This window comes from Protopterus annectens, chromosome 2.part1 (genome assembly GCF_019279795.1).
Source record: "Protopterus annectens isolate FY-2018-M chromosome 2.part1, PAN1.0, whole genome shotgun sequence".
Classification (NCBI taxonomy): Eukaryota; Metazoa; Chordata; order Ceratodontiformes; family Protopteridae; genus Protopterus; species Protopterus annectens.
In genome coordinates this window covers 1,231,444,260-1,231,471,876 of record NC_056729.1, presented here as the reverse complement: position 1 = coordinate 1,231,471,876, position 27,617 = coordinate 1,231,444,260, and the positions used below count along the sequence as shown (strand labels likewise).

Genomic DNA, 27,617 nt, shown 5'->3' with positions numbered 1-27,617 from the left:
CTGGTCTGCAAGGCTATGGAGCTCATCATCATGGAACTCATTAACAGAGACATTGGGAACCTCCAAACATTGGACCCTACCCAATTTGGCTTTGTTAAGGGCAGATCATGCCTCCTGAACCTGGTGGACTTCTTTGAGACAGTTACCAAGGCTTTAGACAAGGGAAAGGAGGTCCACACAGCCTACCTAGACCACGCAAAGGCTTTTGACACCATTCCCCATTCTGGTATTATAGACAAGCTCACCAGCCTGAACATAAACCCCTACATCACAAGATGGGTTGCCAATTGGCTCACGGATAGAACCCACATGGTGAGAGTTTCAGGCTTTAGGTCCAACTCTAAACTGGTTACAAGTGGCATCCCCCAGGGCTCAGTCGTGGGACCCCTCCTGTTTGGTATATACTTCTCAGAGGTACAGGCAAGCACAGGAGGACTATGGCTGACCAAGTTCGCAGACTACTGCAAACTGGGGGCCATAATTGACTCTCTGGCTGATGCAGACATCCTCCAGAAGGGTCTCACTGAGACGGATACCTGGTGTCAAAATCATGGCCTCAAGCTAAATGCCAAAAAGTGCATAGTCACCCCCTTTGGAAAAAACAAAGTACCTGTGAACTACCACATACGTGGTAGTCCCCTAAATACAGAAAATGTAATAAGGGATCTGGGGACCCAATTAGCTAGTAATCTCTTCTTTGATAATCATATTGCCAAGGTAGTTAGAAAATCCTTCTGTGTGGCTCACCTAATCACAAAAGGGTTCGCATCCAGAACAAAAAAGGTTATTGTGCCCCTCTACTCATCACTCATCAGACCCATCATAGAGTACAATGCCTCATTTGGGATGTACCTTACAAGATACCTACAACAGCTAGAAAGACCACAGAAGTACCTTATCAAGAGGATTACTGGCCTCAAACAGATGCCCTATGCAGCCCAACTGAAGAAACTCCAGCTGTACTCGGTTGCATACCGCTTACTCAGAGGTGATCTCTGCCTGACATACAAGGCCATGTCAAACCCAGAATTGATGGACATGCTCCACCTAAAAAAAACAAATCCCAGAGAGCCACACGCTATAGGGATCTAAACCTCACCACAATGATAAATTGGACTTGCTGGAGGGATAGATTCCTGTCCCAGAGATTCCCCATGCTTTGGAACAGGATTCCAGTCTAAATTAGGCAGAGCCCCTCACTAACACTCTTCAAGAGAAACCTTGATGAGTGGATGGGAAACAGAAAATTTACACCGGGGATCACTGCAGTGGCTCTGCTGGACAGAGGCACAGGACACTAATGGCTGTGCTGGACAGAGGCACAGGGAACTAATCTAAGAGGGCGGCAAAAGCCAACATATTCTAGCTAGGCTTACAAATGCCCTCGGGCAGATAGCCTTGTACTTACCTATGAACCTATTTGTCCCACTTTGCACACCTTCAAAGGGAACTCCTAAAGGAACTAGGAGATACCCTACAGGATCCTGCAGCTGAAGGAGCTGCGAGCAAGGCGGCTTCACAGCTTGCAACTTTGACATCTGTAGTTAACTCTTCTGTGCAGCTGATCTCTTAGCCAGCAGATGGAGCGAGTAGGGCAGCAGGCACAGGATTTGCTTTGTGTAGACACTCCTGGATGCGCCTTTGTCAATTTGTGGAGCCCTTCAAGTCCTCCTTTATCAACACCCCTTTTGACAGCTCGTCTCTGTTGGGCCTCAGGTAAAAGAGACTCTTACCATGTGTGAACAGGATGGCAAAACTCTCTCTGCCATGGGAGCACATTTTTCTGCTCCCAGATGTTTCCCCGGCAATTCAACACGTTTTGATTTAATCCCATAAACCCACTACAAGAAAACTTTATGCTAGTAAATGGAAGAGGTTCTCTTGTTGGGTAAAAAAGAACGACATTGATTCTTTTACTGCCCCCATTTCTAAGATTCTGGATTTCCTTGCTGAAACATTTGAACAAGGAGTAGCAGCACCTACTATCCGAGTTCAGCAAGCTGCCATTTCTAATTTTCATGTAGGAGAAATGGGATCTAACATCATGTCCCACAGGCTATGTAAAACATTCCTAAGAGGTACTACCCTCTTAAGACCTCCAATAACAAAACCTCCCCCCTCCCCCCGGGATTTAAATCTAGTTTTAGAAACACTCACCTCCCCTTTTGAGCCAGCTGCTTCTTGTCCTTTGAAATTTTTGACATGGAAGACCTTTTTTCTAACCTCCATTACTTCAGCTAGGAGGGTTTCAGAGTTAGACATTATCTATTTGTCTCCCGTACTTGATTTTCCACAAAGATAGAGTTTCTCTCAGAACCAATCCCTCCTTCTTACCTAAGGTGTGTTCAGAGCACAATTTAAGTCAATCCGTAGAGCTTCCTGTATTCTTCCCCAATTATGGCAACAAGGCAGAGAATAAGCTCCATCAACTGGACATTCATAGACAGTTACATTTTTGTTTACACAGGGCTAAGGATTTCAGAAAATCTGACCATTTATTTATATCCTTTGCAAACAACAAGAAAGGTTGTCCAGTCTCTAAAGTGACCTTTTCAAAGTGGCTTTCAGACACTATCATACATGTCTACGCTTTGCGGAACAAATAACTTTCATGAAAAATTAAAGGACACTCAGCTAGGGCCTTGGCTACTTCTATTGCATTTCAAGCCAAACTGCCTTTAGATTCAGTCTGTGTGGCAGCTACATGGGCTAATCCTCATACCTTTATCTCTCATTACAAAGTAGATGTGGCCTCCCAGAACAGGGCATCCTTTGGTTCCATGGTCCTGAAGAGTCTTTTCCAGTGAGCCACCCAAAATATAGGTGCTGGGGACGCTGTCCCAACCAGCAAGACGGAGGTGAGATGGGGACAACATAACATAAAGAAGTTATGTACTCACCATAATGTTCCATGTTTGTTGTCCTTCATCTCGCGTTCCTTCTTCTGTCCCACCCTCCTTCCCCCTCCTGGTGGGTCGAGAGGAGATTTCCCTCCGTTTTGTTTGGCTACACTGGCTGAGTTCCCTTTTGCTTACCAGTTGGTTTGACCTAGTCTTTCCTTCCTTTCTCTTTGCTGATGTTTACACACTCGTATGCAGGTCCTTTTCTCATAAGTAAGTTTACTAAAATTTGGACCTATTTAGTATGGTGGGTTATCATAAACAAGATTTGGGTAACTACTGCTAGGCATGTTGGGATAGTGGCTAACCTAGAGCCAGTAAAAAGCTCTCAAGCTGTAGTATATGGCCCAGTCGGAGCAGAGGATCGGCTCTGAACCCGAACCAGCAAGAAGGAAGGAGAGATGAAGGACAACAAACATGGAATGTTATGGTGAGTACACATTTCCCTTATAAGTTAGGTCATTTCCACTAGATATAAGGCAGGTGGATGGAGTTGAAAAGTAGGAAGTTTTTCAGAAAAGAAAGGAGTTGTAAAAGGGTGGAGGGAGTTAGAGGGACCATCAGGGTCCTTCCAGCTTTATGGAGCAACTCTCAATCCCACACCAATCCTTCTCCAGTATGCCCCTCCATCCTAACCCTTGCTTCATGAAAAAATATAACTGGCATCTCACCTCAAACAGTGGCTAGAAATTACTGTAGACAAGTGGATTCTTAATACCATTTCAAAGGGCTATAAACTGCAATTCTTCTGAAAACCCCAATAGAAAGGAATTCCTATGGTGCCAAAAGATGAGGAACATTTCATAAAACCCATCTTAGAGGAAAAGCTATCTCAAGGCACTAAAAAAGGACTCCACTAGGGCAGACTCTTTCTAGTTCCCAGAAAAAGTAGCCATTGTGGAGACTCATTCTAGACCTTTCAAGACTTAAATTCCTGAATCTACAAAGTTCAAACTGTTAATCTGCCAGGCACCGCTTCAAATGGTATGTCCCCAGGTGTTTGTACTGACTGTGCATCTAAAAGATGCAAACCTATTTAGTACGACCTGATCCAGGTGGCCTGGGAAAAACCTGTCCTGCTGCCTCAGCAAGTGAACATTTTGATGCAGTACAAGGGGGGTGTCTTGTTCATGGGACCTGTAGACTCTGAACCTAGCAGACTGGAAGATGTACATTTTCTCTTTATGTACTTTTATTCCAGAGATGTGTGTAACATTATGAGGTAGGATAGGAGATTAAGTGTTAGAAAGTCATACTCTGTGTAGAAATGGGTTTTCACACTGGTGCCAAAGGAGGGGCATGTCCACATTGTTGCAGTGTATCTCTGAGCTGTTTTCTGCTGGCCTAGCATATTCATCCATTAAAGTGTATCCATTAATTCATCTCAGTCTGCTTGCCATTTGCTCCCCCTTAATATCTAGAACATGTCAGACAATACCTAAAGGGTATCCTACACCTCTGGTGGTTTCATTTGAATGTCCAAGGGCCACACTTGTTCACAGAACAGCAAGAATAAATTTGGGAAAAGGCGACAACTTCCAGATGGCTGCACACTAATCACCTTTAATTTGGCTCTCCCAGTGTGAAAAAAGAAACGGAGGGTAAAAGGGTCAACATGAATAAAATTCACTTTCTAGCTAGTAAGCACATATCCTGGATGCCAGCAAAGAAGAAGTTTAGGGAACCTGAAAGAAAATCAACCAGGAAAGATGAAGAGAAAAATACTGGCTGTGAAGAATCCTGCATTTGTTCAGCAAAAAGCAGTTCACATTTGAGCCTTAGTACACGATATTGTTTCCAATAATTTAGAGGAAAAATAAATCAAATGTAATCAGGGGTGATTAAAATAAATAAAACACTGAAGGAGTATATCAGCTGAAATAAAAGGCTGGAAAATTGAAGAAGTTTTAATTAGCTTTTCAGATGAACTGATAAAAACTGCAAAAAAATCAGAGGTTGAAATGAAGAAAAGGCTGGCTGAGTATGAGACTTCTCAAGAAAAGCTAGCTCAAAAAATGGAGTTAGAAGACAGAGCACACAGAAAATGTAAGATTTTCTGCTGTGCCAGAGAAGTCAGAAGGAACAGACTGTACTGATCTTATGAAAGCACAAGTAAGCAACTGGACTGGTATTCTTCAGCAGAATGTTAATTGAAAGACATGTTGAGTGTATGCTCCAAACCTGGCTTGAGAAAACAGCCAAAACCTGTATTAGTAAAGATGCAATCATATCAGCAGAGTATTAAAAATTGGAGACAGGAGTGTGTTTGTGGAAATGATTATTCACTGTACATTAGGCAGAAAAAAACCCAAATGTATCCCAATAGTCAGGCAATGTCAAGAGGCAGATGTGACATTCAAGCTGTTGTGTCCAGCTGTCGTCAAAATATTTTTCCTTGAGGATCAAAAATATGTTTTAATGCAGAACAGACTAAGGAGGAAATAAAACAAAAACGTTTATCCAACAAAATGTTAGCTAGCAAACAGGGGACTCTGCTTCTCATTCTTCTAGCAATAAAGCTCATAGAGATTCTTTGCCAGTGAAACTTTTGCCAGTTTTCCAAAGGAAAATGCTTGAGAGCCAAATAAAAGCAGAAGAGTTGACTGGAAGAATCAGTAGTACCTCATTCTTGAATAGGAGTCCAGTGTTGGAAGACTAGCAACACTGAAATTAGAATTCTGTAAAGCATTGATCACATTTGTGAACTATGGCTTTGTAAGAAAAAGTGGCTGAGAAAAACTGGACTTTTGTTGACTTTGTTAAACTTGTGAGTGGACTGTAAAGCATATACCTCAATGTATATCATTAATGTTTAGAAGGCCACTAAAAGGGGAAAAAGTAACTGTTAAGTAAAAATGTTCTTAATAGTATTTGTATAAAACATTTCTTGGTATAAATTGCATGTTACATATAGTAAAGCAGTTTTATCTAGTGTGTAGTGAGGGATATCTTAAATGTGATTGGGGTCTTTTCAGTGACTGTTATATGTGTTAAAGATATTAAACACCTACTTTTTTTAGATGTAAGAAACATAACATTTACAGTACAAGATAAGATAGGCTGGGCAAAGGCAAGTTTATTATTGATATGCTGTGACCTTGGGCCGCTGGGGTGGGGTGTTAAAGTGCACCAATTATATTATATGTAGATTATAGCCCTTGACTATAAACAAATGTTTTTTTTGTAATCAAGTAGGCTTCATGGATAAGACAAAATGATGAAATCCTTGAAAATGCCACATTTCTTGCATCTGCAAATATATTATCTCGTTTTTTCCTTTAGCAAATGTTCAGTGGCAGTCAAGAAGTCTACAGCTTAAGGCAGCTGTACATTCTGTTCTGTGTGAAATTTACAAAGATTCATTCCATTATATGGAGACGAGCTGTCTACCACTGCAAGCAATTAATCTTGAGAGTTTTGACCATTCTTTGTTGAGGGAAATGCAAAATCTAAACGTACAACAACAAAACAGCTCAGGGGAAAAAATGTTTGAAATTATGGGAAGTGAATAAGAGATGGCCTCTCAAGCAGCCTTAATACTTCAATTCATTTATTAGGACAGTCTATAATATAGTTTATTTAAAGATATGACAGTGCACTTTTGCTTAAGGCTAAAAGTGAATGTTTTCTGAAAGCATGCAGGCTATTTTTCACGTCTGGGAGGGGAATACAGATAAGAAAAGAACAGACAGCAATCAGTGTAAGAGGGAACACGGTGTAGCATGGGCTTTAGTAAGGGCAACCTTGATTTTAGGTTAGGTAATGTCTGTGCATGCAGCTGTCAATTTGGTGAAATTGTTCCTACCTGGAGGGTTAACTTTTATTTTTGAAGATGTATATAGTTTTGTGTATGTGTTTGAAGTTAATAGGGAATTGAGTCTATGTAGCGACATGCGTGAATGGGCGTTCCTTCGTTGAAGGTTGTGCGTTAGGCCCGGCAAGCCAGTACGTAAAAATCTACTGCCAATCATTAGCGGACTGGAGTTCCGCTGTGGCGACCCCTAACCGGAAAAAGCCGAAAGACACAAACATTTACTATATTTAGTTTTAGTATGAGGGTTTTCGTTAAAATTAAAATTCTTGAGTATTGTGACATGGTTTCAAATGAAGATGAAAAGAAACAACTGGTATAAAAGATCAGCATGCCAGACAGTGTGTGTATGTAAGATGAAAGTTGAAAATACACATTAAAAAAACTGACATATATGATAGGTGGGAACAGCAGCCTTTTATCACAGTAGCTATACTGTCTGTAGTATTTTCCTAGGAGATTACTAGGCTAATGGCCCCAGGACCCTTACAAGCTTAGCCAAGTTCAACCCATGTTCCCAAGGGTGTTTGGTTCAAGCAGACACTAAAATCAGCACCTATTGCCCCTGTCCAGGAGGGACACAGATGGAACCCCCAGGGTGAATTTCCAGTTACCCACATTGCCATCCACATTACGCTTAAATTGGGCCAATGAGGGGCTTTGTTTAAAATGAATAGGAAGCTTGTTTCAAAGGTGGGTCAACCTCTGTGAGACAAATCTGTCTTTCCAGCAAGTTCTGTTGATGTCACATACCAGGTTAATATCCTTTGAGCTAGTGACTAGTGGACTAAGACTAAAAAGGAAAGTGTACTGAATTATATTAAGAAATGCAGAATGCAAATAGCAATGCCACAGGATAGACATTTGGAATGAAATGAGCTTGTGAATTTGACAAAGAAAGGTTTTAAGGATGGATATTCTGCAGAATATCAAGGTCAAAGGAAAATGGGAGTTATTCTAGTATTGCTAGATGGGCTCCAGTGTCGACAGAAGAGGAAAAAGACAATAGTGGTAGATTTGTGGTAGTAAGGGTTTATTGTTAAGGGAGAAGGATTACGTTGGCATGTATTTATATTCTACCAAAAACTGCTGTTTTGGAGCTTAAGAGAAATTTTGGGAGAAATGCTCATTCTTCAGCCGGGAATATTACTTATAGGCAAGGACTAGAACTTGATTTGCAATAGTGAAGATGTATCAGAGGGACCAGAAGGGAGAAGATACAAGTATGGTTGGGAGGGTGGCCTAATGGTTAAGGTGTTTGCCTTACAAACACAAGGTGCAGGGTTTGAGTCTCACAAGGGATAACTGGCTAGGCTTAAAATGGCTCACAAGGGCAGTTAGCCTAGTACTAATCTATGAACCTATGAACCTATAATAGTAGGAACTTGGACAAAATGTAGATGTTATTCCCCAAGGTACAACTGGGCTAGGCTAGACATAAATTATATTTCACAAGACCATATGCATTTAATTTAGAGTTTTGATACACATCCAATAACTGTGTCATATCACACACCAGTAAAGACTAAGATGAAACTGCAGAATCTTGAAGTAAAAATAAGACACTACCTATTAAAAAGAGGAATTTAGGGAATGAGTGGTGGAAATTACTTGGCTGTTATTAGGGATGATAGAAATATTTTTAGGTGTCATAGCTAGTGAGTTGTATAAAATGGAAATGGAGTTTAAAATAGGGTAGGAATAAAACAGAAAGAGACATGGTTAAGAAATAATAGGAATTCTTAAAAGGGCTGACAAACATTAAAGATTGCAGAATTATGGAATCTCATAGAAGAAAAAGAGGCAAAAATGCAGAGTACAAAGAGAAAATAAGGGAGTATCTGGCTAATATGCATGAGTTTAGAAAGGTTGCTGTTAACCAACTATTTTTTATATTAACTCCAAAGCACAAAAATCTTTTGCACAATGCCTTAGGCAAGAGAAAATAGAAAGGGTTGTTGCCAAACTTAGGGTGCCTATAATGAGAAAAATAACCAGAAATCCTGTAAGGGTATTAGAGGTATTTTGGAAATGTTGTGAAAATTTGTATAAAGCAGAAGAATGTGGGAATAAAGAAAGAGCACAAATAAAAATATTTATGGAAGACCCAATTATGTCAAGGGTAGATGTAGATGAGGTTCACAACTAATTGTTAAGATAGGAGGAAATGAGATAAAATGGTGATATGCAATCAATCTTCAGGAAAGTCTCCAAGAGTAGATGACATTTCTGTGGAAGTTTGGAAGTTAGGATGGAATAAAGTGGTAACGATCTGGAAGATTTGTTTACATTATTTCAAAAGGAGGGGAAACACCAACATCTTGGAAGAAAAGAAAGTTGTATTGGCTATATTACCTAAAGACTGTAAAAAAATATCAGACTCAACTTCATATATACTTATTTCAGTTTTAAACCATGATTATAAAGTGTTTGTCTATAGTAGCTAAATGATTGGCAAAGTTGTTGCCAAAATAGATAAATATGGATCAGTATGGTTTTGTAGAGGGGAAGCAAACTTTTGACAATATTATCATTGATGATCCAGAGGGAATCAGAATGTAAGAAAGTACCATTGCTGTTAGGAAGTCTTGATGCAGAGAAAGTATTCAAGAGAGTAAGCTGGGATTTTATGAGTAGGGCAATGGAAGCATTTGCATTCTATGACATAATAATAGTAAGGTTAATTAGGAGGATATGTCAAGGATTAGAGGCAAAAATTAAAGTAGAAGGGTTCCTGTCTGATAAGTTGTTTGAACAGATTAACCAGGCCAGGGGGTATCCTCTTTCCCCTTTATTTGCTTTATATTTAGAGCCTTTGGCAGATTAACCAGGCCAGGGGTATCCTCTTTCCCTTTTATTTGCTTTGTATTTAGAGCCATTGGCAGACGAAATAAGGAACTCAGAAGTGTAAGGGTATAATTGGTATGGAAATCAAGAAAAGCTGACGTTATTTGCAGATGATATTATTTTATACCTGATTAATACAGAAAAAGACATCTCAATGTTGTGGAACATTCTAAGACAGTTTCAGGTCTTTTCAGGATATAAAATGAATGAATATAAAGCAAAGGCTATATCTGTAAATTATGTACCCAAACATAAATTGGTTCTGCAATACCCATATTTATGGGGACATGATAAGGTGAAATATGTAAGAGAATGTATTAAAAAGGTTTCTGTTTTTTTGCAGCTAAGGATATGTGGGAAGAGAGTAATCAAAAGATAATACAGAAATGAGAAATTGGAAGCTCTTGTTTATGAACATGGATAGCAGGATACAAGCGATTACAATGTTTTTAATCCCTTTAGTTTTAAAAATGGGTCAGACATTTTTATCAACCAGAGGGGATGTGAACAGTAATTATTAAAGAGTTGAAAGGATTTATCTGGGAGGGGAAGAGAGCAAGAGTTAGGCGAGATAAGTTGATCCTTCAAACAGAACAAGGTGGTTTATGATTTCCTGATTTGAAGGGATAGTTTAGAGCTACACAGTTAAGGCTCATATATATATATATATATATATATATATATATATATATATATATATATATATATATATATATACACGGGCATAAGGTTAAAATTCAAAATGGAAAGGGATGATGATGAAGCGGGGGGGAGGTTCAAGAAATAGGGAGGGTGAGATTTTGGATACATATCCTTAAGGAGAATAGTAACAGCCATACAACTATTGTATTCTAAAATTAGCAGAAAGTATTCTAAGAGCTAAGTCAACATGAGAATGGAGAAAGGAGATTTTGCCAATAGGGATGACTGTAAGTAGGGTTGTAGAAAATAGGCAAGATGGGGCTAGAATGTGCTGGAGAAAACTAGTAAAGGAACCAATGTATTGGGAGCAAATAACTAGAGAGGTAAAGGTGACAGAGTGGGAATAGGCCAAGAAGGCATTTGGATTGCAGGCTAGCGACTGCCACTCATACTGGGGATAGTTGTCACAGTATAGGGAAAGGGATAGGGGCATCTTAAGTTAAAGACCTACTCTGGTAGAGTTTTAGTTGAATCTAGAACAGAAGCTGCTGTTAAAAAGGGATAATTAATATGGTGTATAAAATATTGCATGATAACTATAAGAATCAGTCAGAGGACATTAGAAAAGATTAGGGAGAGAGACTGGAAAAACAATTTACAGGAGAGCAATGAGAGGACATATGTATGACCAAGTATGTAAGAAAAGTCCAGAAGGTTTAGGATCTTTCCTTGAAGTGTTTGCACAAGTTTTTTATACCCCAAGCAGACTTCAGAGAATTTTTCTTTAGGTAGATTGCAAATGTTGGAGCCTTGATGGAGAAAAAAGGAGCAATTGGAAACACATGTTTTGGGAGTGCAATGAAATTGCAAATTTTAGAAATTCCCTACAGAGTACCCTGTCATAAATACTGGGTGAGCAAATCGCTGTAACTAAGGAAATTATTCTTTTGAGCTGGACCACAGGATCTGAATTGCCTAGATAGTAAGGCTTTAATAAGTTTAATTCTGTTGGCTGACAAAAACAATTACTAGAAAATGGAAATCAAAGTCAAAACCAACAGTATGTGAAGTGATAAGTATTATAAAAATGATAAAAATAACTGAGAGAGGAATATTTAGAAAAGGAAATTAGCAAATTTCTTGAAAATGGAATTGTGTGAACAATACATGCAGAATAATGTTCAGGAGGAGGAGGATTGAGGTTTATTGGAAGGCAAGAATTCAGTAATGTATGTAATGTTGGACTGATAGTAGTTACAAAGAAAAAAGATATGTGATGTTATGTATGTAAATGGAAACAATATTAATATGGGTTGTTTTCTGTTAATGTTTGTATATGTCTTAAGTGATTAATAAAGTTTTTTAAAGAAAAACTTGCGTAAAGCAGAAATACACTAAATTATAAGTTGCAGTACTTCAACATGCTCCTCTTGTTGATAGGTACACTGATGTGAGAATTAGTATGTAAGCAGCAAGGATGTGGTGGACAGATAGTAGCAAAGCCCTTTACAAAAATGCTTTAATGACACTACAGTGATTTTCGAGATTCCCTGTATCTGACATTCACCCTTTACTTTTCATAACTGTGGACTTCACTGTTATGGATCTTGAACTTCCAGTAGGGGGTCATTACCAGCACCATTTGTGGCTGAGCTTTTTTTGGTTTGTGAATTTTTAAACCAAGCAGTGCACCTTGTTACCCTGTACATTGATCCAAAATCAGCTGGTGTAACATTCACATTTCCTTTCATTTACTTGGTTAAAAGATTTAATGGTAAGTGATGGATGCTTGGTAATTTGTGTTTCACTGTTAGTCTTCCATGGTTTATGGTAGTGCCACATTTGGGTACTGAGGCAATACTAGATCTGTGGCAGTTTTATCTCTCATCGCCTATACCTTTCATAGTTTTGCAGTAAGGGTAACAGCCATTAGATTTTTTGTTGTAGGACATGTTTTTGGGCTATCAGATTAAGCCCTTTTAATGAATGTTTCTTCCCCCGAAGTGCATTTCAGTCTAGTGAATTTGCCTTGTTAACTTAATACATTATGACTATATGTTTTTAGTTTGCTCTTTGCACTAATCTTCTTACCCAGAGTTTATGTATGCCTCTGAATCTGGCTGATGAACAATGTAGATAAACAGACTTTCTTCCAGACTACTAGAGTCATGTTCCTTCTATACTTGAGTACCATTCCTCCAAATAGTTTTATTTTGTTAAAAAAGAAATCAACTTACTTTGAAAGTTCTTTTAGCGTCATTGCAGTTTTCAGTTATTTTGCATAACGGTTGATATCTTACTGATGGCTAGTGCCATTCTGACCGTCCCGCAACCAAGTTCAGTAGTCTCTACATTGCTGTGGCACACATAGCTCTCAACCTCTTAAGAGGCCAATGTGGAACACACAACCTAACAATGTGTGACAAACAGCCAAAATGTGGAACACCCTATTTTCGTGCTACGTGAAAATGTGCCATTTCCATGGCACCTGGTTGAAGTGGGCTTTCAAACAAAAGCATGAAGTTCAAGTACATAGCCAAAAATTAACACTATACATTTCTAAAAATTCTATAAAAACACAACTTGTAATTTAAATCAAACTTGTTTATAATGTTCAATACCATAAATAATCAAATGCAAAACAGAACTACCAGAGAGTATCAAACTAAAATCAAAACTACTACTATACAGAATCAAAGTAAAACTGCCCATAAATACCATTTCCTACAATATTGCATTGCTCTAAATGTCTTCTAAACACTACCCTGCTATATATTTCACACTGCAAACAATTCTACATCTGTACATTGCACTATATCTATGGGCATATGTATTTAATGTGCTTTAGATGTGTAGAGTCTGCATGTCCTCCCTGTGGTCACGTGGGTTTCCTCCGGGTGCTCCGGTTTCCTCCCACATCCCAAAGACATGCTGTAGGTGGATTGGACACACTAAATTGGCTCTAGGCGTGAGTACGTGTGTGTGTGTGCCTTGTGTAGATGGTTGGGTTCCGGGCTGGCAACTTGACACCATAAAACTCCACTGCCACTCATGAGCGGACAGGTGATCCACTGTGGTGACCCTAACCGGGAAAAGCCAAAAGAAGAAGATGCGCACTCCTTATTGTATGCTGCTGTATATAACTGGTCAAGAATATATCACAAAATGTTCTGCATACTGCATAGCACCCCTAAAACTTCAAATGTCTTCACCTGTGCATTAACAGAAAATCTGCTACTCTGTAGATCAACGGAAATGAAATTCTGCATGACTAAAACAGTCAGTCTGTTGCAACACAGTTTAACAAAATACCTGCAATATTGTACCACAGCACATCTAATTGCACAAGTCCACAACCACAAATAACAGTAGTGATGACCTCAGTATTAAGATTAAAAAATGCAGCATTATGAAATGTAACAAAAAGACAAATTTAGAAACAGTACAGTAAACTCAAAACAAAATGCAACAGCAATTTGCTACTGTAATGTGTTTAAAAAGATTAATGGAACAGGTTTTTGCATCAGCCTACATTTAATGAACAATGAAACTGCAAAGCATGAAACTCGAATGTTGGGCATTACTAACATGCCGCAACCTTCAGTGATTCATCAAGGAAGAAGTCTTTTGCATCCACCTACATTGTATGACTTTTACAACACTGCACCACAAATCCTATAAAAGTTAACACAACAAACAGATTTTGCATATATATACATTATCTTAACAATAGGTAGCGTAAAACTCCAGTTTTGCATTAATGACCATAATCGAATTCAAAATAATAGAACAGACTTGGCAAAAAACCTAGATTTCATTTCCTTCCAGTAAGACAAAGTATAAAATTGGTGTCTACCATTCCTCACCCATTATAACCTTCCTCAGCTCACCAAGAAAAAGAGGTAGGCAAGGCAGCTGTAAACACCACTAACTCTGGTACAAAAAAACAAAAGGAAGGCAGGCAAACTCCACAAAACCTCCGAACCAACCCAGCAGAAGTGCCACAGTCCTGATGTCCGAACTACGCTCCGGTCCTCCTCACTCCTCCAGCAAACGAAGCATATTCCAAAAGTAAACGAAAGAATAAGTGTTTTACTATAGCTGTTTTTCAAGGTTTCACAATGGTGTGAAACCCCATTGTGATGTTGCTATCGGCTGTGTTAAGGAAAAGTCCAGTAGTGATTGGTCAATTTCTTTTTTACCTCACTGGCTTGCTTTACCTAGAAAATATCTCTTGATTGGCTTGTGTACCTCAATGCTGATTAGCTCTATTTGCGGTATACGAGCTCACAAACCGGAGCCTTCACTGTTCAGTGCGGAACAGCGGAAAAGCACCTAAGAGAGCCTTTAAATGCGAAGCGTTCCACATAATCCGGAGCACTTGACTGCTCATGTGGCACAGTTGATATGTCATATCTCACCCTGTGACTTTCATCTGGCTTTTACTCAGAGGAACAACAACCCTTCAGGTCACAGGACAAAACTAAGTAAGTATGCCAGCTGTGCTACAGTTCTGTATGCATTTGGGGGTTGGTAGAGAATGGTGGTGTATAGCATGGAAAATATCAAAACTTAACCAAATATTCAAATGCTACATAAACTGCTGTTGTGATCCCCCACCATACCCCAAACAAGGCATGTAGCTTATCTGTTTTTTTAACAAGTTAAAAGCTATTTTATTGGCCACAGGACTCCTTTGACTTTGGGATTATGTTGTTTTGACATTGTTAGGTCAAGTCTTTAGTCAGGTTGGAGTTTCTTACGTGGTAAGTAATTGAACATGTAAATTTAGCATATACATTTCTTTTTTGTTGATCATACTGCCATGTTAGTGAGTATATAATTAAGGCAGTAGAATAAGTGCATAATGTAAAAACAGACTAGGATGTGTATGCTGCTGTTGGTCAGTGTCCAGCAAGCAGATAGAGAGTCTGAAAACTAACCTGTTTGAATAGGATAAAGAGGCTGCCACCTTGTTTGTTCCACCCTGGCTGAGCATGAGGTGTTGTATGAATCTTAGTTACTGCAAAGCTGATGGCTTTCAGAGGTCTGGAAGTACTGTAGCCTACAAGACTCTTTAAGGTCGTGCTAGCCCTGCCACCTGCTCAGGTAATATGCATGTAGTCAGACATTGCATGTACTTTTTCTTTGCATCATTGCAAAATGGTAAAAAGGGCATTGCTGCTGTCATTGAGTAATGGTCTTCTTGTCTCTGCTGTACACTACAAGTAGGGGACATCTTCAAGTAAAACAGAACTTAGAGATAAAATGATGAAAGGTCTAGTGAGGTTATACAGGTGCAAGAGGAAAGGACAGAACATTGGGGTTCCATAAAGTGCAGATGATAAATAAAATTTGTTACATATGTTTCTGCTGGCGAACACTATTAGAGCTTAGCATTCAGTCTTGTTTTTATGATTTATGTAGAGCTGAAAGCTAAAAATGGCAGATGTTAAAGATATACAGGGGGCTAAAAGAAAGGACAAAACACTGGAAATCCATAAAGTGCAAATACATAACATTTGTTAACACAGTTTTTATGTAGTGGTAGACGCTATTAAGTCTTAACATTTAATATTGTTTATTTAGTTATATATTTGACTGTTTCTTTATTTTTATTTTATGCAGCCTGTTTTCCTGAATGAAGTTCTTGTGAAATTTCCAACTGATCCTTCAGGTGATGAGCCCGTCTTCCATATCTCACACATTGATAGGGTCTATACTCTGAAAGCTGAAAGTGCCAATGAAAGGTGTGTATGAAACTGAATATATTTAATTTCAGCAGTAGTTAATGGGCTGTCAGATTGGTACAATAATAGCTGAAATATTTAAGATATCCTTCCTAACATTTTTCAAATTTTAGTGGAACAGACTAGTGTACTGAGATGACAAACTTTACATTAGAACAAAAGTTTAGACATGTATTCCCCAAGACCCCCTTTTTTCCTCTGAGGATAATGTCTTAACAGAGATGCTATGTACAAAACCAGAATGAAACAAATTCTATCATTTGCTAACATAATTTAATCCCTTATGAGCTCAAATGTGTCATTGTACAGGTTATAAGGTAAGCTAGCTAAGGTGGACCTGAAATTTTATGTGCTGAAAAAACTCTTAATTGAGGCTAGAAGGAAAGAGAAATTAAATGAAATTGAGATTGCTTTTATTATTGGTTTAATTATATATACAGAGGGGCACCATCTGTCTCAGTGTATGCAAGAGTGAACGTTTTGTTAGGAAGGTTGCTATGTCTAACAGCAACGCTGTTTCATCGCAAGATGCTGGCATTTCTTTTGCATGATCACTATGCGCTGAGGAGTAGGATTTTGCCATTTCACAGCAGTTTTGCAATTTCAGAGTTTGTATGTACAACTAACTACTAGGGTGTGTTGGGGGTGCAAGGGGCATTGCCCCTGCAAAAAACATTTTTTTTTATTTTATTCTTGCATGTGTTGACATTTGTGCTCAGCACCTGCATACCACGATGTTGATGGATTGAGTTTAGACCGTTGTGGTCAAAGTAGTGTATACCTATGTAGTGAAATGCAACCACACATACACACACAGGCACACCACATATATAACTTTATATATCCTGCAGTATGGTGTCAGTAATCACAGTAACTGACAGTTTAAAAAAATGATGCTGATTCCGTATAGTAACTACAAACTGTTTATTACGACACAAAGTGGTAAGCACTTCTGATGTTCATCATTCTCACTGCTGCAGTGGGCTTTTGTCTGTGAGGATTGTATCCTGCCAAGGATACAACAACCAGACAACTTCATATAGTTGTAGATCATCCCCCAACCCTTTCACTCTGACTGCTAATCCGTCAGCCCATTAGAAGGAAATCAGCAGTCAGAGTGAAAAATCTCAGTGCTTTCTTGCTGCCTTGTGAGGAAGCAGCTGTGAGGTGCCACAGGAACAGCAATTGGCCTTGAAGCTTCATTTCTGCCTAAGTCCCCATAGTGGAGCCTTTCCACTTGGAAATCATTGCCCAATTTAAGAAAATGTATTTTATTTAGTGACAAAAAACAGTGTTTTCCCTTCAAGAAGCATAGCATTTTTTCACAAAATTGGACATTTTCTGCCAGGGAGCACTGTTTTGATCTAAGTGCTGATTTGGTGATCTGGGGGCTATTTTTTAGTAAAAGTGGGCTGCTTAGGTAAACTTTTAATGTATTTATGAGAATTTAAAGATTGCAAAATGTTTTAATCTGGTAGAAAATGTAACTTTTTAGTCGTCGAGTACACTTCGTGGCAACTTACCTGTTATGTTTTTTGTCAGTGTGTATTCTGTAATGGTGCTTTAATTCTGACAGGATTTTTGTGCTTTACTGATGCCTTTACACAAAAGGGGAATCTTCTGGCAGGGTGTTACCGCCAAAGAAAAAACAGAAGGTTCGACATTGTTCACCTGTAGACATGGTGTGCATCTGAAAAGATGATTTTCTTTTAGCCAGGCAATTATTACAGGCGGTAAATCCTTGTGCTCAGAAATCCCTACCTGAGGGCAATGTCTAACTAAAGAATTTCATGAGGAAAATCTTTCAGAGGATTCTGACATAGAAAATACTTCTTCTGTAGGTCCCCAAGCCCATAAAACTGATTCTGAGGCAACCTGGTCCTCTCCACCTCCTTTGGAGGTATTTTCTTTCTCTCAGATTATTTCCAGGATGAATGAGATATTTTTGTGGGGGTCTATGTTAAATCAACGAACACTTAAAACAGCGAACGCTGGTTTATTGACCCTTTAAGAACGAAAGCTAACAATCTCGAAGACACAGAACAGCGATTTTTTTCCCAGGGAAAAATATCACTGTTCCACCAAAAAAAAAAAAAATGTTCAAAACACAAAATAAAGTGGGGGTATTTGCCCCCCATGCCCCCAGATGTGGGAGGCTGTGCCTCCACACCCCCTTACTTAAATATACCATCTCAGAGATCGCACCACAGTGGAGGAAATGGCAAAGTCCCAAAAATGTCCTAGCAATTTTTTTCCCTGGGAAAAAAAATTGCTGTTCCCTGTCTTCGGGATTGTCAGCTTTCACTAGTAAAGGGTCGATAAATCAGCATTCACTATTTCAAGTGTTCGCTGATTTAATATAGACCCTTTTTGTGGGAACTGGTGGACGTTCCCCCTGAATTGAGGAGATATTGTGATATGTTACAAGAGGATGATCATCATTCTACACCCATCCCTCACGTTTTGCCAGCCTTTGAGGTTGTGTTTAATGCTGCCTGTAATAATCCTGAGACTCAATCTTCAGACCCAAAAAGGCATATAGACTGTCTAAAGTACCTTCAAACAAGCAATATTTTTCTTTTTCCATCTTAGATCATATCCAGCTGCTGTATCTATCTCTTCACCAGCTGGAAAAAGACTGTTACTCAATACCAACTCCTCCCCTTTGGACAAAGAAGGTAAAGTATTAGACAAATCTGGTAAAAGAGTTTTCTTCTCTTCCACTTTAGCTGATATAACTCATAACTACCAGGCAGGTATGTAGAAGTTTATTCTGTTTTGTACAGACCTAACTTTCTTCAGAGAACAGCTTCTTTCTGAATTCTTTTGTTTCTAATCTTTCTCAGGTATGTAAATATCCTTTGATGAGCATGTTTGAAAGATTCTTATAATTGTGCAAATACTGCATCTAGGGGCCACTACTACAGTTTTGAGGAGACATGCATGGGTATGTAACCAAAAGCTTACTGATAAAGTCTGAAATTTTGAATTCTACATTAGGTAAGGGGGTTTTTGGCCCTTCTGCTGCTCAGGTCCTCAAACAAGTTGATGAAAAAGGGACATTTAAGTTTATTCAGGGAGTATATAAGATTTTAAAAAGTCTCCCCCTTTAAAAAAGCAATTCCTGGCAACTCAAGGCAAATGGGGAGCCAAAATGAGATGGCCAGAGGGGAACAACAAAAAACAAGGATCTTTTCCAAAAAAGGGACAATGTAATACTTCAGAATGACATTCTATCCCCCATGCCCTCCTTCAGCTACCTCTCGAAATCTGTCCTGGAAACTGACTGTTTATATTCCACTTTAGCAGCAGATTGTTTCAGACTCCTGGTTGCTGAAAGTGGTTCAGAAGAATTAGAGTTGGCACAGGATACAAATACCTTCTTTCAGGGGAATTCCTCTCCATCGTCCAAACCAGAGTTTTTTTTCCCCCAGATTCTTCAAAACTTGCTCACCCTACAGATCATACAGTCAGTGCCTTTAGACCAATGGAACAAAGAGTTCAATTCTAGAAAGTCACTAGTGCCACAGAAAGAGCTTTCATGTAGACCAGTTCAAGATCTTTCCTTTCCTATCTATATGTGAAAGTACCAAAATTCAGAATGATGATAGTTCAAACTCTGTTACCTCTAATCTCCCCTTTGAGTGCTATGGTATCATTAGACCTAAAGGATGCATGTCATCACATTTCTATAGCCATAGGCTTCAAGAATTTTCTCAGATTGTGTGTGTCTGTGTCATATTATTGGTTTTGCGCATTATCCCTTTGGTTATCTACACCTCCTGGGGTGTTTACAATGTCTCTGTCTCAAGTGATAGCACATTGCAGATAACAGGGCATTCGCATGTTTCCTTATTTAGACAATTTGCTCCTTTTTGCAGAGACTTTTCCCATATGTGAAGAATCCTTAACATGGGTTTCATCTCTTCTTACCAATCTTGGATTCCTGATAGATGTACAAAAATCCTCCTTGACTCCATCACACTGGATTATTTTTCTGGACTGCCTTCTAGGTGCCTTACAGTAGAAGGCATGTTTTCCCAGGAGAAGGTGAATATAAAAAAGGAAACTTTTCTGAGTTTCCTTAATCAGTCTCAGACTTCTGCAGTAGAAAATCTCAGGATTCTAGGGCTCATGGGAACAAGAAAGAGATGGCAGGAGGAGAACAACAAGAAACGATTCTTTTTTTCCAGAAATATTCTCATGATTCCTCTCACTAGATTGCGCATGAAAACATTTCACTAGTTCGTAAAAAAACACATGGACCCGACATCTTCATCCTCTGGAATTTCAGATTCCAGTTTTGGGCTTTGTCAAAAAGGAACTGCACTGGTGGAGACAGAACATGGGTTTAAATCCAGGTCTCCCCTTTATATCTCTGATTTCGAGTCAGTCTGTAACTACAGACGCTTTGGTTTTTGCTTGGGGAGCAGTTTCTAGGTGGGTCAAAGTTCAAGGCTTGTTGAATATCTTAAACAGACCAAAGCACACAAATGTCAAAGAAAAGTTGGATGTGATCATGCTTTGAAATCTCTTTATCATGTGTGGTCCCCTGTACCTCTTCAGACGATTACAAATAACACCACTGTGATGTGTTACATAAACAAGCAAAGGGGGCACCAAGTTGTATACTCTGTGAAGGCTGGCTTTGATGACTTGGGAGGAAGCTGTACAGCACTCTTTAACACTCCAAACATTTTACATTTTGTCAGAGCAAAATGTAGTGGTAGATAAGGTGATCAGGACCAGAACAGACCCTCACAAATAGAAGGTGAATTAGGGAGTGTTCCAGGTCTTGATCCAGTTGTGAGGAAGACTTCATGTACCTCTTTCTGTTTCCTTTTAAAACAGACAACTGAACAAATTCTGTTCTAGGCCTCCTTGTAACCAAGCCTATAAAACAGTTGCATTTTCATTCCTATTGTCAGGAATATTCCTTTATTCATTTCCACCCTTTCCACTGATATCCAGGGTAATTCTGAAGATTCAGAAGGACTATCCAAAAATCATTGAGGTGACTACCTTTTGGCCCAAACAGCACTGGTCTACCTTCTTATGGAACTGGCCAAGAGCAATTACCACAAGCTTCCGCACAGACTAGACCTACTCACCCAAGATGGGGGGAGTTTTATGCACACCAGTGTCAAACAACTTCAACTAATTGCTTTGATGAGTCAGTTTTGATTCCTTTTAGGCAGCATGTTTCATAAGGACATGCACCAGGTACTAAAGGAGGCAAGAAAATCCCCTACTAAAATATCTTATGTTGGCAAGTGGAAAAGACTTTGTAGTTGGTGTCTAGCCTATAGCCAAGGCTTATGTACCACTGGTTCTGAAGTATTTGTGAGAGTTACTTTCTTCTGGCTTGTATGGGCAGCCACGGTGGTGCAGCAGTTAGCGTTGCCACCTCACAGCAAGAGGTTCTCCGGTTTGATCCTCGGCCGGGGTGCCTTCTGTGTGGAGTCTGCATGTCCTCCCTGTGGTCGTGTGGGTTTCCTCTGGGTACTCTGGTTTCCTCCCACATCCCAAAGACATGCTGTAGGTGGATTGGACACACTAAATTGGCCCTAGGTGTGTGTGTGTGCGTGTGTTTGCCTTCTGTGGAAGGTTGGGCACCGAGCTGGCAGCTCGACACAATGTAAAACTTCACTGCCAATCATGAGCAGACAGGTGATCCGCTGTGGCGACCCCTAACCAGGAAAAGCCGAAAGAAGAAGAAGAAGACTTTCTTCTGGCTTGTCTTATTTCTCTATCAAGGTACAGCTTGTGGTCTTGTTAGCATGTCCACTCATGGTTCCTTCCCTTTTTTATATTTGGGTAAATCAGTTTCTGTAGGAGGTTTTACATCTTAGGCCTCTTTTAAAACAGGCAGCTCCTTCGTGGGATCTTAACTTTGTGATTTAAAAGCTAACTGTGTCTCCATTTGAAATAGCACATCAGGCAGATTTAAGGCTCATCACCTGGAAGACTGTGCTCCTTATTGTTTTGACATCTGCAAGAAGAGTATCTGAGTTGTACTGTCATGGTGAGTGGAACCCTATGTGATCTTCCATAGAGACAGGGTCTCATTAAAAACAAATCCCTCATTTATGCCCAAAGTTGTTATAGAATTTACTTTGAATCAAGCCTTCAGTCTCCCTGTGTTTTATCCAAATCTGCAGAACCAGGAAGAGGATTGTACATATTGCGGATGTGCATAAGCAGCTTGGGTACTATCTTGACATAACCAAGTCCTTAAGAAAAGCTAATCAGCTGTTTATTTCTTATGGTGGGACAAAGAAGGGATAACACATGTCAAAATAGTCAATTTCTAGGTGGCTATCCTCATCTGTTGCCTTTTGTTATACCCACCATGGTAAATCAGTTCCAGACAGTATCAAGGCACATTCTACTAGAGCCTTGACATCTACGATGGCATACTGGAAAGGGATGAACTGTAGAAGCATTTCCGAAACAGTAAAGTGGTCCTCTGTACATACTTGTACAAACAAACTGGATTCCTTTTCTAGGTCCAGGATTGGCTGTGCTAGGACCATTTTCCAGTGGCTCCTGGATCCTTAACCATCCTCCTCCTCCTCCTCCCAGGCTGGATAGGCTTTGGTAATGAGCATATATATTCAAAAGTCTACTGCAGCAGTGAGAATGATGAACTTAGTACAGCTATGTAAGTTTGCACTTAAACGTAAGAGTCGATTTGTGAATTCCTCTCACTGTTGTAGTTGCTGCACCCATCCACCATCCCCTTCTTTTGCATATAGCTACTTTTTGGGCTATAACATTTTGGATTACTATTCTATCTTTAGAGGTTAGGATGAGTAAGAACTTTCTGTTCTTTATGGGCAAGAAAGTCCTGTTTTTTTTTTTTTCTCTGACTGTTGAGCTGTCTTGAATGGGCTGACAAATCAGCAGTCAGAGTGAAGGTGAAGGAGGGAGCCAGAGCTTTGTGAAGCTGGCTGGCTGTTGTATCATATACAAGATATAACTCCATATAACCAAAAGGCTACTGCAGCAGTGAAGAATTTGAACATCTAGTCTTATTGTAAGTGCAGCTTACATTACTATACTTTCCTTGCAGCTGACTTGGAACTTCTTCAGACAATAAATGAACAATTACATGTGCACTGAATAGCATTTCAATGTCACATGACGTAAAACCACTAAGAAAAAACTGTCATTGTTAAGATAAAATGATAAAATCACAGTCATATTTGCTTATAAAGTAGATTATACAAAGTTTAAAATCAGCTTGTGGTATTCACAGGGGTTTCCTATCCAAGTAGTAACCAAGCCTGACTCTACATTTCTAACAGTATGTTTACCGATTCAGTGGTGTAGAGTTTGACTCTGTCAGCCTCCATTGTCTAATTGTGTGACTATTAGCAAGTCATTTAATCAGACAGTTCTTCTGGGCTAAGTCTGAAAAAAGTCTGTGGAGATCAGTGCTCTACCCTGGTCAACAAATATAAATAAAATAAAGCATTCACGTCAGCATGGCCACTGCCAATTTTTAATGGCCTTAGTTTCAATTCAGCTTTAATGCTAATGTGTTCATTTTGACAAGGGGTTATAAGAAATTATAAAATCCATTTCTGGTGCTCACAGGGGTCTTCCATCCAAGTACGAACCAAGCCTGACCTTATTTAACTTGCAGCATGAGAAATATCTGGGTTAACATGGGCAAACCAATATTTAACTACTTCAGTTTCAGTTAATATTTAGTATGTTCACTTAGATCAGGGCCGGTGTTGGCTGTTAACAGTAGCTACCTGTGTAGTTCTCTGTAATCCAGCTTTGTCTCAGTATCACCCTCCACTGTCTGCAATAACTATTCATGTTCATCGTGTTACACTGCTGCAGTCATTACACTTGGGTTATCCTGCCGTCAGGCGGTTCCCAAGTCGGCCTGAGTTCCAAAGTCTTGGTCTGGCGTCAGTTGCTGTCGCCTCCTCCCTGAAGTCAGTGCGACAGGGGTATCTAAGATGCAGCTGACGCCATTTTCTTCAGTCTTTCTTGCCGCGTGGTGCCCGAAGCAAAAGCAGTTTGCAAGTGCCGGTCGGCCGTCTCCTGTGATTTTCATTCCGAATCTAGAACCGAAGTCTTCTACAAAGCTAAATACCCCATTGGGGAAACTTTTTTTTGCCTCAGACCAATGTCAATAAAAATTAATAACTGTATTTCTTGTGGGAAGCAAATACCTCATAAGGATTTCCATTCCTATTGTATCCCATGCCTAGGCCCAGACCACGATGTCACTGGTTGTCGGTTTTGTGCTAGGTTTAACAAGCGCACTATTAAACGTCGGTTTGATTTTGCCCAACATTATTTTGGTAAAAAAATCAATTATACCATGCCGTCGGAACTTCCGACGACCGGAATACACAAAAAGCGCAAAGACAAGGATAGGCATCCGAGGCCTAAAACTGACGACGAAGTCTCTTCTAGGCCAGTCGCCGGTTCTCCGGTTTCAGCGAGGCACCTTCGCAGCCCCTGACGACCGCTTCTGTAGAACCACAGGCCGCCTCTGACTCCCACGTGGAGATGGCTGGGCCTTCGGACGCACAAGTTATTCAGCCTACCGAGACTAACCTTTCAGAGGGATCCGGAGTAGCTGAGCAACCCACAGCTTCAGAGGGTGTCTTCAGACCTACTCAGTTAAGCATTAAACCCTCAGCTAAGTCTAAGCCTTCTTTAAAATCAAAGAAACTAATACAGCATTCTCCAGGACAGGCCTCCATGCCTAATAAGAAACAAATGCTCAAAATGGCCGAAGACCTAATCACTCTGATCAGGGGGTCCCATCCCCCTCCTGATAAAAGGCCTAGACAGGATGCAGGCTATGACTCATCTGACCAGGTGACCATCTCTTCTGATTCATCCTCAGACCTAGGATACTCTTTACCCCCTTATGAGGATTCTGATGCTGAGGAATCAATTCCATCAGCCTCACCGCCTGAGGACTACTCTTTTGGGGAAACCCTACATACCATGAGGGAGCATTTTTACTGGGAAGGCCAGGATTACTCAGAATCCAAGAAAAGGCTCAGAGACTTCCTTTTATTACCTGAACACAGACCCCTTGCTATTCCGCCAGTGTTAAATATTGTGGATGATGTGTATACTGAATCCAGCTTAAATCCTGATTCCTTACCTCTAGCCCCTGTTAAACCTGACGGATACTACAGAGTCCCTGACTCACATAAATTTCTGTATAAAAGCCCTGTAGCTGACCCTGAAACTATTTCTCAGGGACCCAAAGGAGTTAAGGCCTCATCAGCCAAGAATCCAGTCCCCTCTGACAGAGATTCCAGAACATTAGACAGATGGGGAAAGAAAGTATATATGTCTGCAATTAGCAATGAGAGCCTTAAATTGCCAGTTTCACATGCTAAAATATCAGCATTTTTTACTGTCTCAGTTAAAACAGAAAATGCTTCCAGAATCAGACCCTCCTAATTTTAAAGAAATGCAGGACTTATTGCATGCAGCTGAACAAGTGGGAAAACATACTTTGCAATGTGGTTTTGATTCTCTAGAGGCCTCCTGCAGAGCAGCAGTTACAGGCTCTGTCATTAGAAGACATGCTTGGTTAAAATAACATACGTTACCAGATCATGTTAAAGCAAAATTACTGGATGCACCTTTGCAGCAGGATGTGTTATTTGGAGTTAAGGCAGAAGAGGTATTAAAGAAAATGGAGGATAAGGCAAAATCTATGCAAACGGTGAAGGATTTCTTACAGGTTCAGCCTCCTAGATTTAACAGAAACTGGCCAACTAAGAATTGGTCCTTTCCAATTACAGACAGACCTCAAAGGGGAAGATACAGATGTCCAAGAGGTAGAGGTCAAACACAAGGTCCTTATAGGCCTCGACAATGGGTTGCATCAGGCCAGAAAGAAGGGGAAGACAGGCCCCAACCATATAAAAAGCAGCTCCAATGACTTCCCACTACAGCTGCCAAACAAATCCCTCTTGGCAGCCCCCTTGAGAGGAAAACTGGCACTGTTCTACCACAATTGGCAAATGATCACCAAAGACAAATGGGTTCTCAACATTGTATTTCAAGGTTACAGGTTCCTCTTTCACACTCTGCCAAGGTTAAAAGGAATGCCAAATCTGCCAACAAATCAATGGGCAGAGGCTCAAAAACAAATTACAGCACTCATGGATATGAGAGCTATTCAAAAGGTAGCATCACAGGAGCAAGGACAAGGATTTTACTCAAGACTCTTTCTGGTACCCAGAAAGGACAAAGCCTGGAGGCCCATTCTGGATCTTTCATCTCCAAACACTTACCTGGATGTTCCGAAATTCAAACTGTTGACATTACAGCAGCTTCTTCCCATGCTGGGCAAGAAAGCTTGGCTCGTGACTTTGGACCTCAAGGAGGCATACCTGCATGTCCCTATCAGACAAAACTGCAGAAGATACCTCAGATTCATAGCTGGTTCAATGCACTACCAATTCTCTGCACTGCCCTTTGGCTTATCTACTGCGCCCAGGGTCTTCACAAAGTGCCTGGCACCAGTAATTCCATTTTGCAGACAGAAAGGAATTCAAATTTGTCCGTACCTGGACGACTGCCTGATTCAAGCAGAGAGCAAGGACATTCTTCTAAAGCATCTGGCGTTTGTAAAAAAGTTACTAAGTTGCCTGGGGTACACAGTAAACGAAAAGAAATCAAAACTGGTGCCCTCACAAGAGATTATATTCCTGGGTGCCAGCTTGAACACAACGGCCCAGATGGCTTATCTCACGCCAGACAAGCAAAGACAACTGACTCAATACTTTCAATTGATGGCAACAAAGACCCAGCTCCCTGCAAGAAAAATTCTGCAGGCCTTGGGTTACATGGCATCCTGCATACTACTAATTCCATATGCCAAACTGCATATGAGGAAACTACAATTCCACCTAAAGAATGTATGGTCTCAACACTGTCAAAGTTTGGAAACAGTTATACCACTATTCCCTTGCCTTCAACAGGAGTTTCAATGGTGGGCTGAAGCTTGTCACCTCAACAAGGGACAGCCTTTTACACAACCCACAGCCAGGCAAACACTGGCAACAGATGCATCGGATTACGCCTGGGGAGCACACATGGCAGGCAAATGTATTCAGGGCACGTGGCCCGCAGAACAAAGGCATCTTCACATCAATCAAAAAGAGATGCTAGCTGTACAAAATGCCCTTATAGCTTTCAAGGACATGCTGCATCCAGGACAACTACTGATAAAGACAGACAACACCACAGTTATGTGGTACATAAACAAGCAAGGGGGCACTCACTCCTACACCCTATGCAGACAAGCCATGACCTTGTGGAACACAGCTATAAACCTTCAAGTTCATCTGCAAGCACAATTCCTGCCAGGAGAGAAAAACACACTGGCAGACGACTTAAGCAGAAACATCATGGATCCCCACGAATGGGAATTGAATCCACAAATATTCAGATTGATAACACAGAAATGGTGGGAGACCGGACATAGATCTGTTTGCATCCCATATAAACTGCCAGCTACAAAAATTCTGCACAAGGAGTTACCATCCACAAACATGGAAAGTTGATGCCCTCTCATTCAGCCGGGAGAACCTATAAGTATATGCTTTCCCACCACTACCTCTCCTGCCAAAGGTACTCGTAAAAGCCAGACAAGAAGAGCCA

At 40.1% G+C, this 27,617-nt stretch overlaps 1 protein-coding gene across 1 annotated transcript in view; it reads left to right on the top strand.

Annotated features, from left to right (window-relative positions):
• Positions 1-27,617, top strand: part of ITSN2 (intersectin 2) — a 3,295,579-nt gene that overhangs the window by 3,085,353 nt on the left and 182,609 nt on the right. Inside the window, exon 33 of the mRNA XM_044063555.1 lies at positions 15,829-15,950. Coding sequence (XP_043919490.1) covers positions 15,829-15,950 — 122 coding nt within the window. The remainder of the gene's footprint in view (positions 1-15,828; positions 15,951-27,617) is intronic.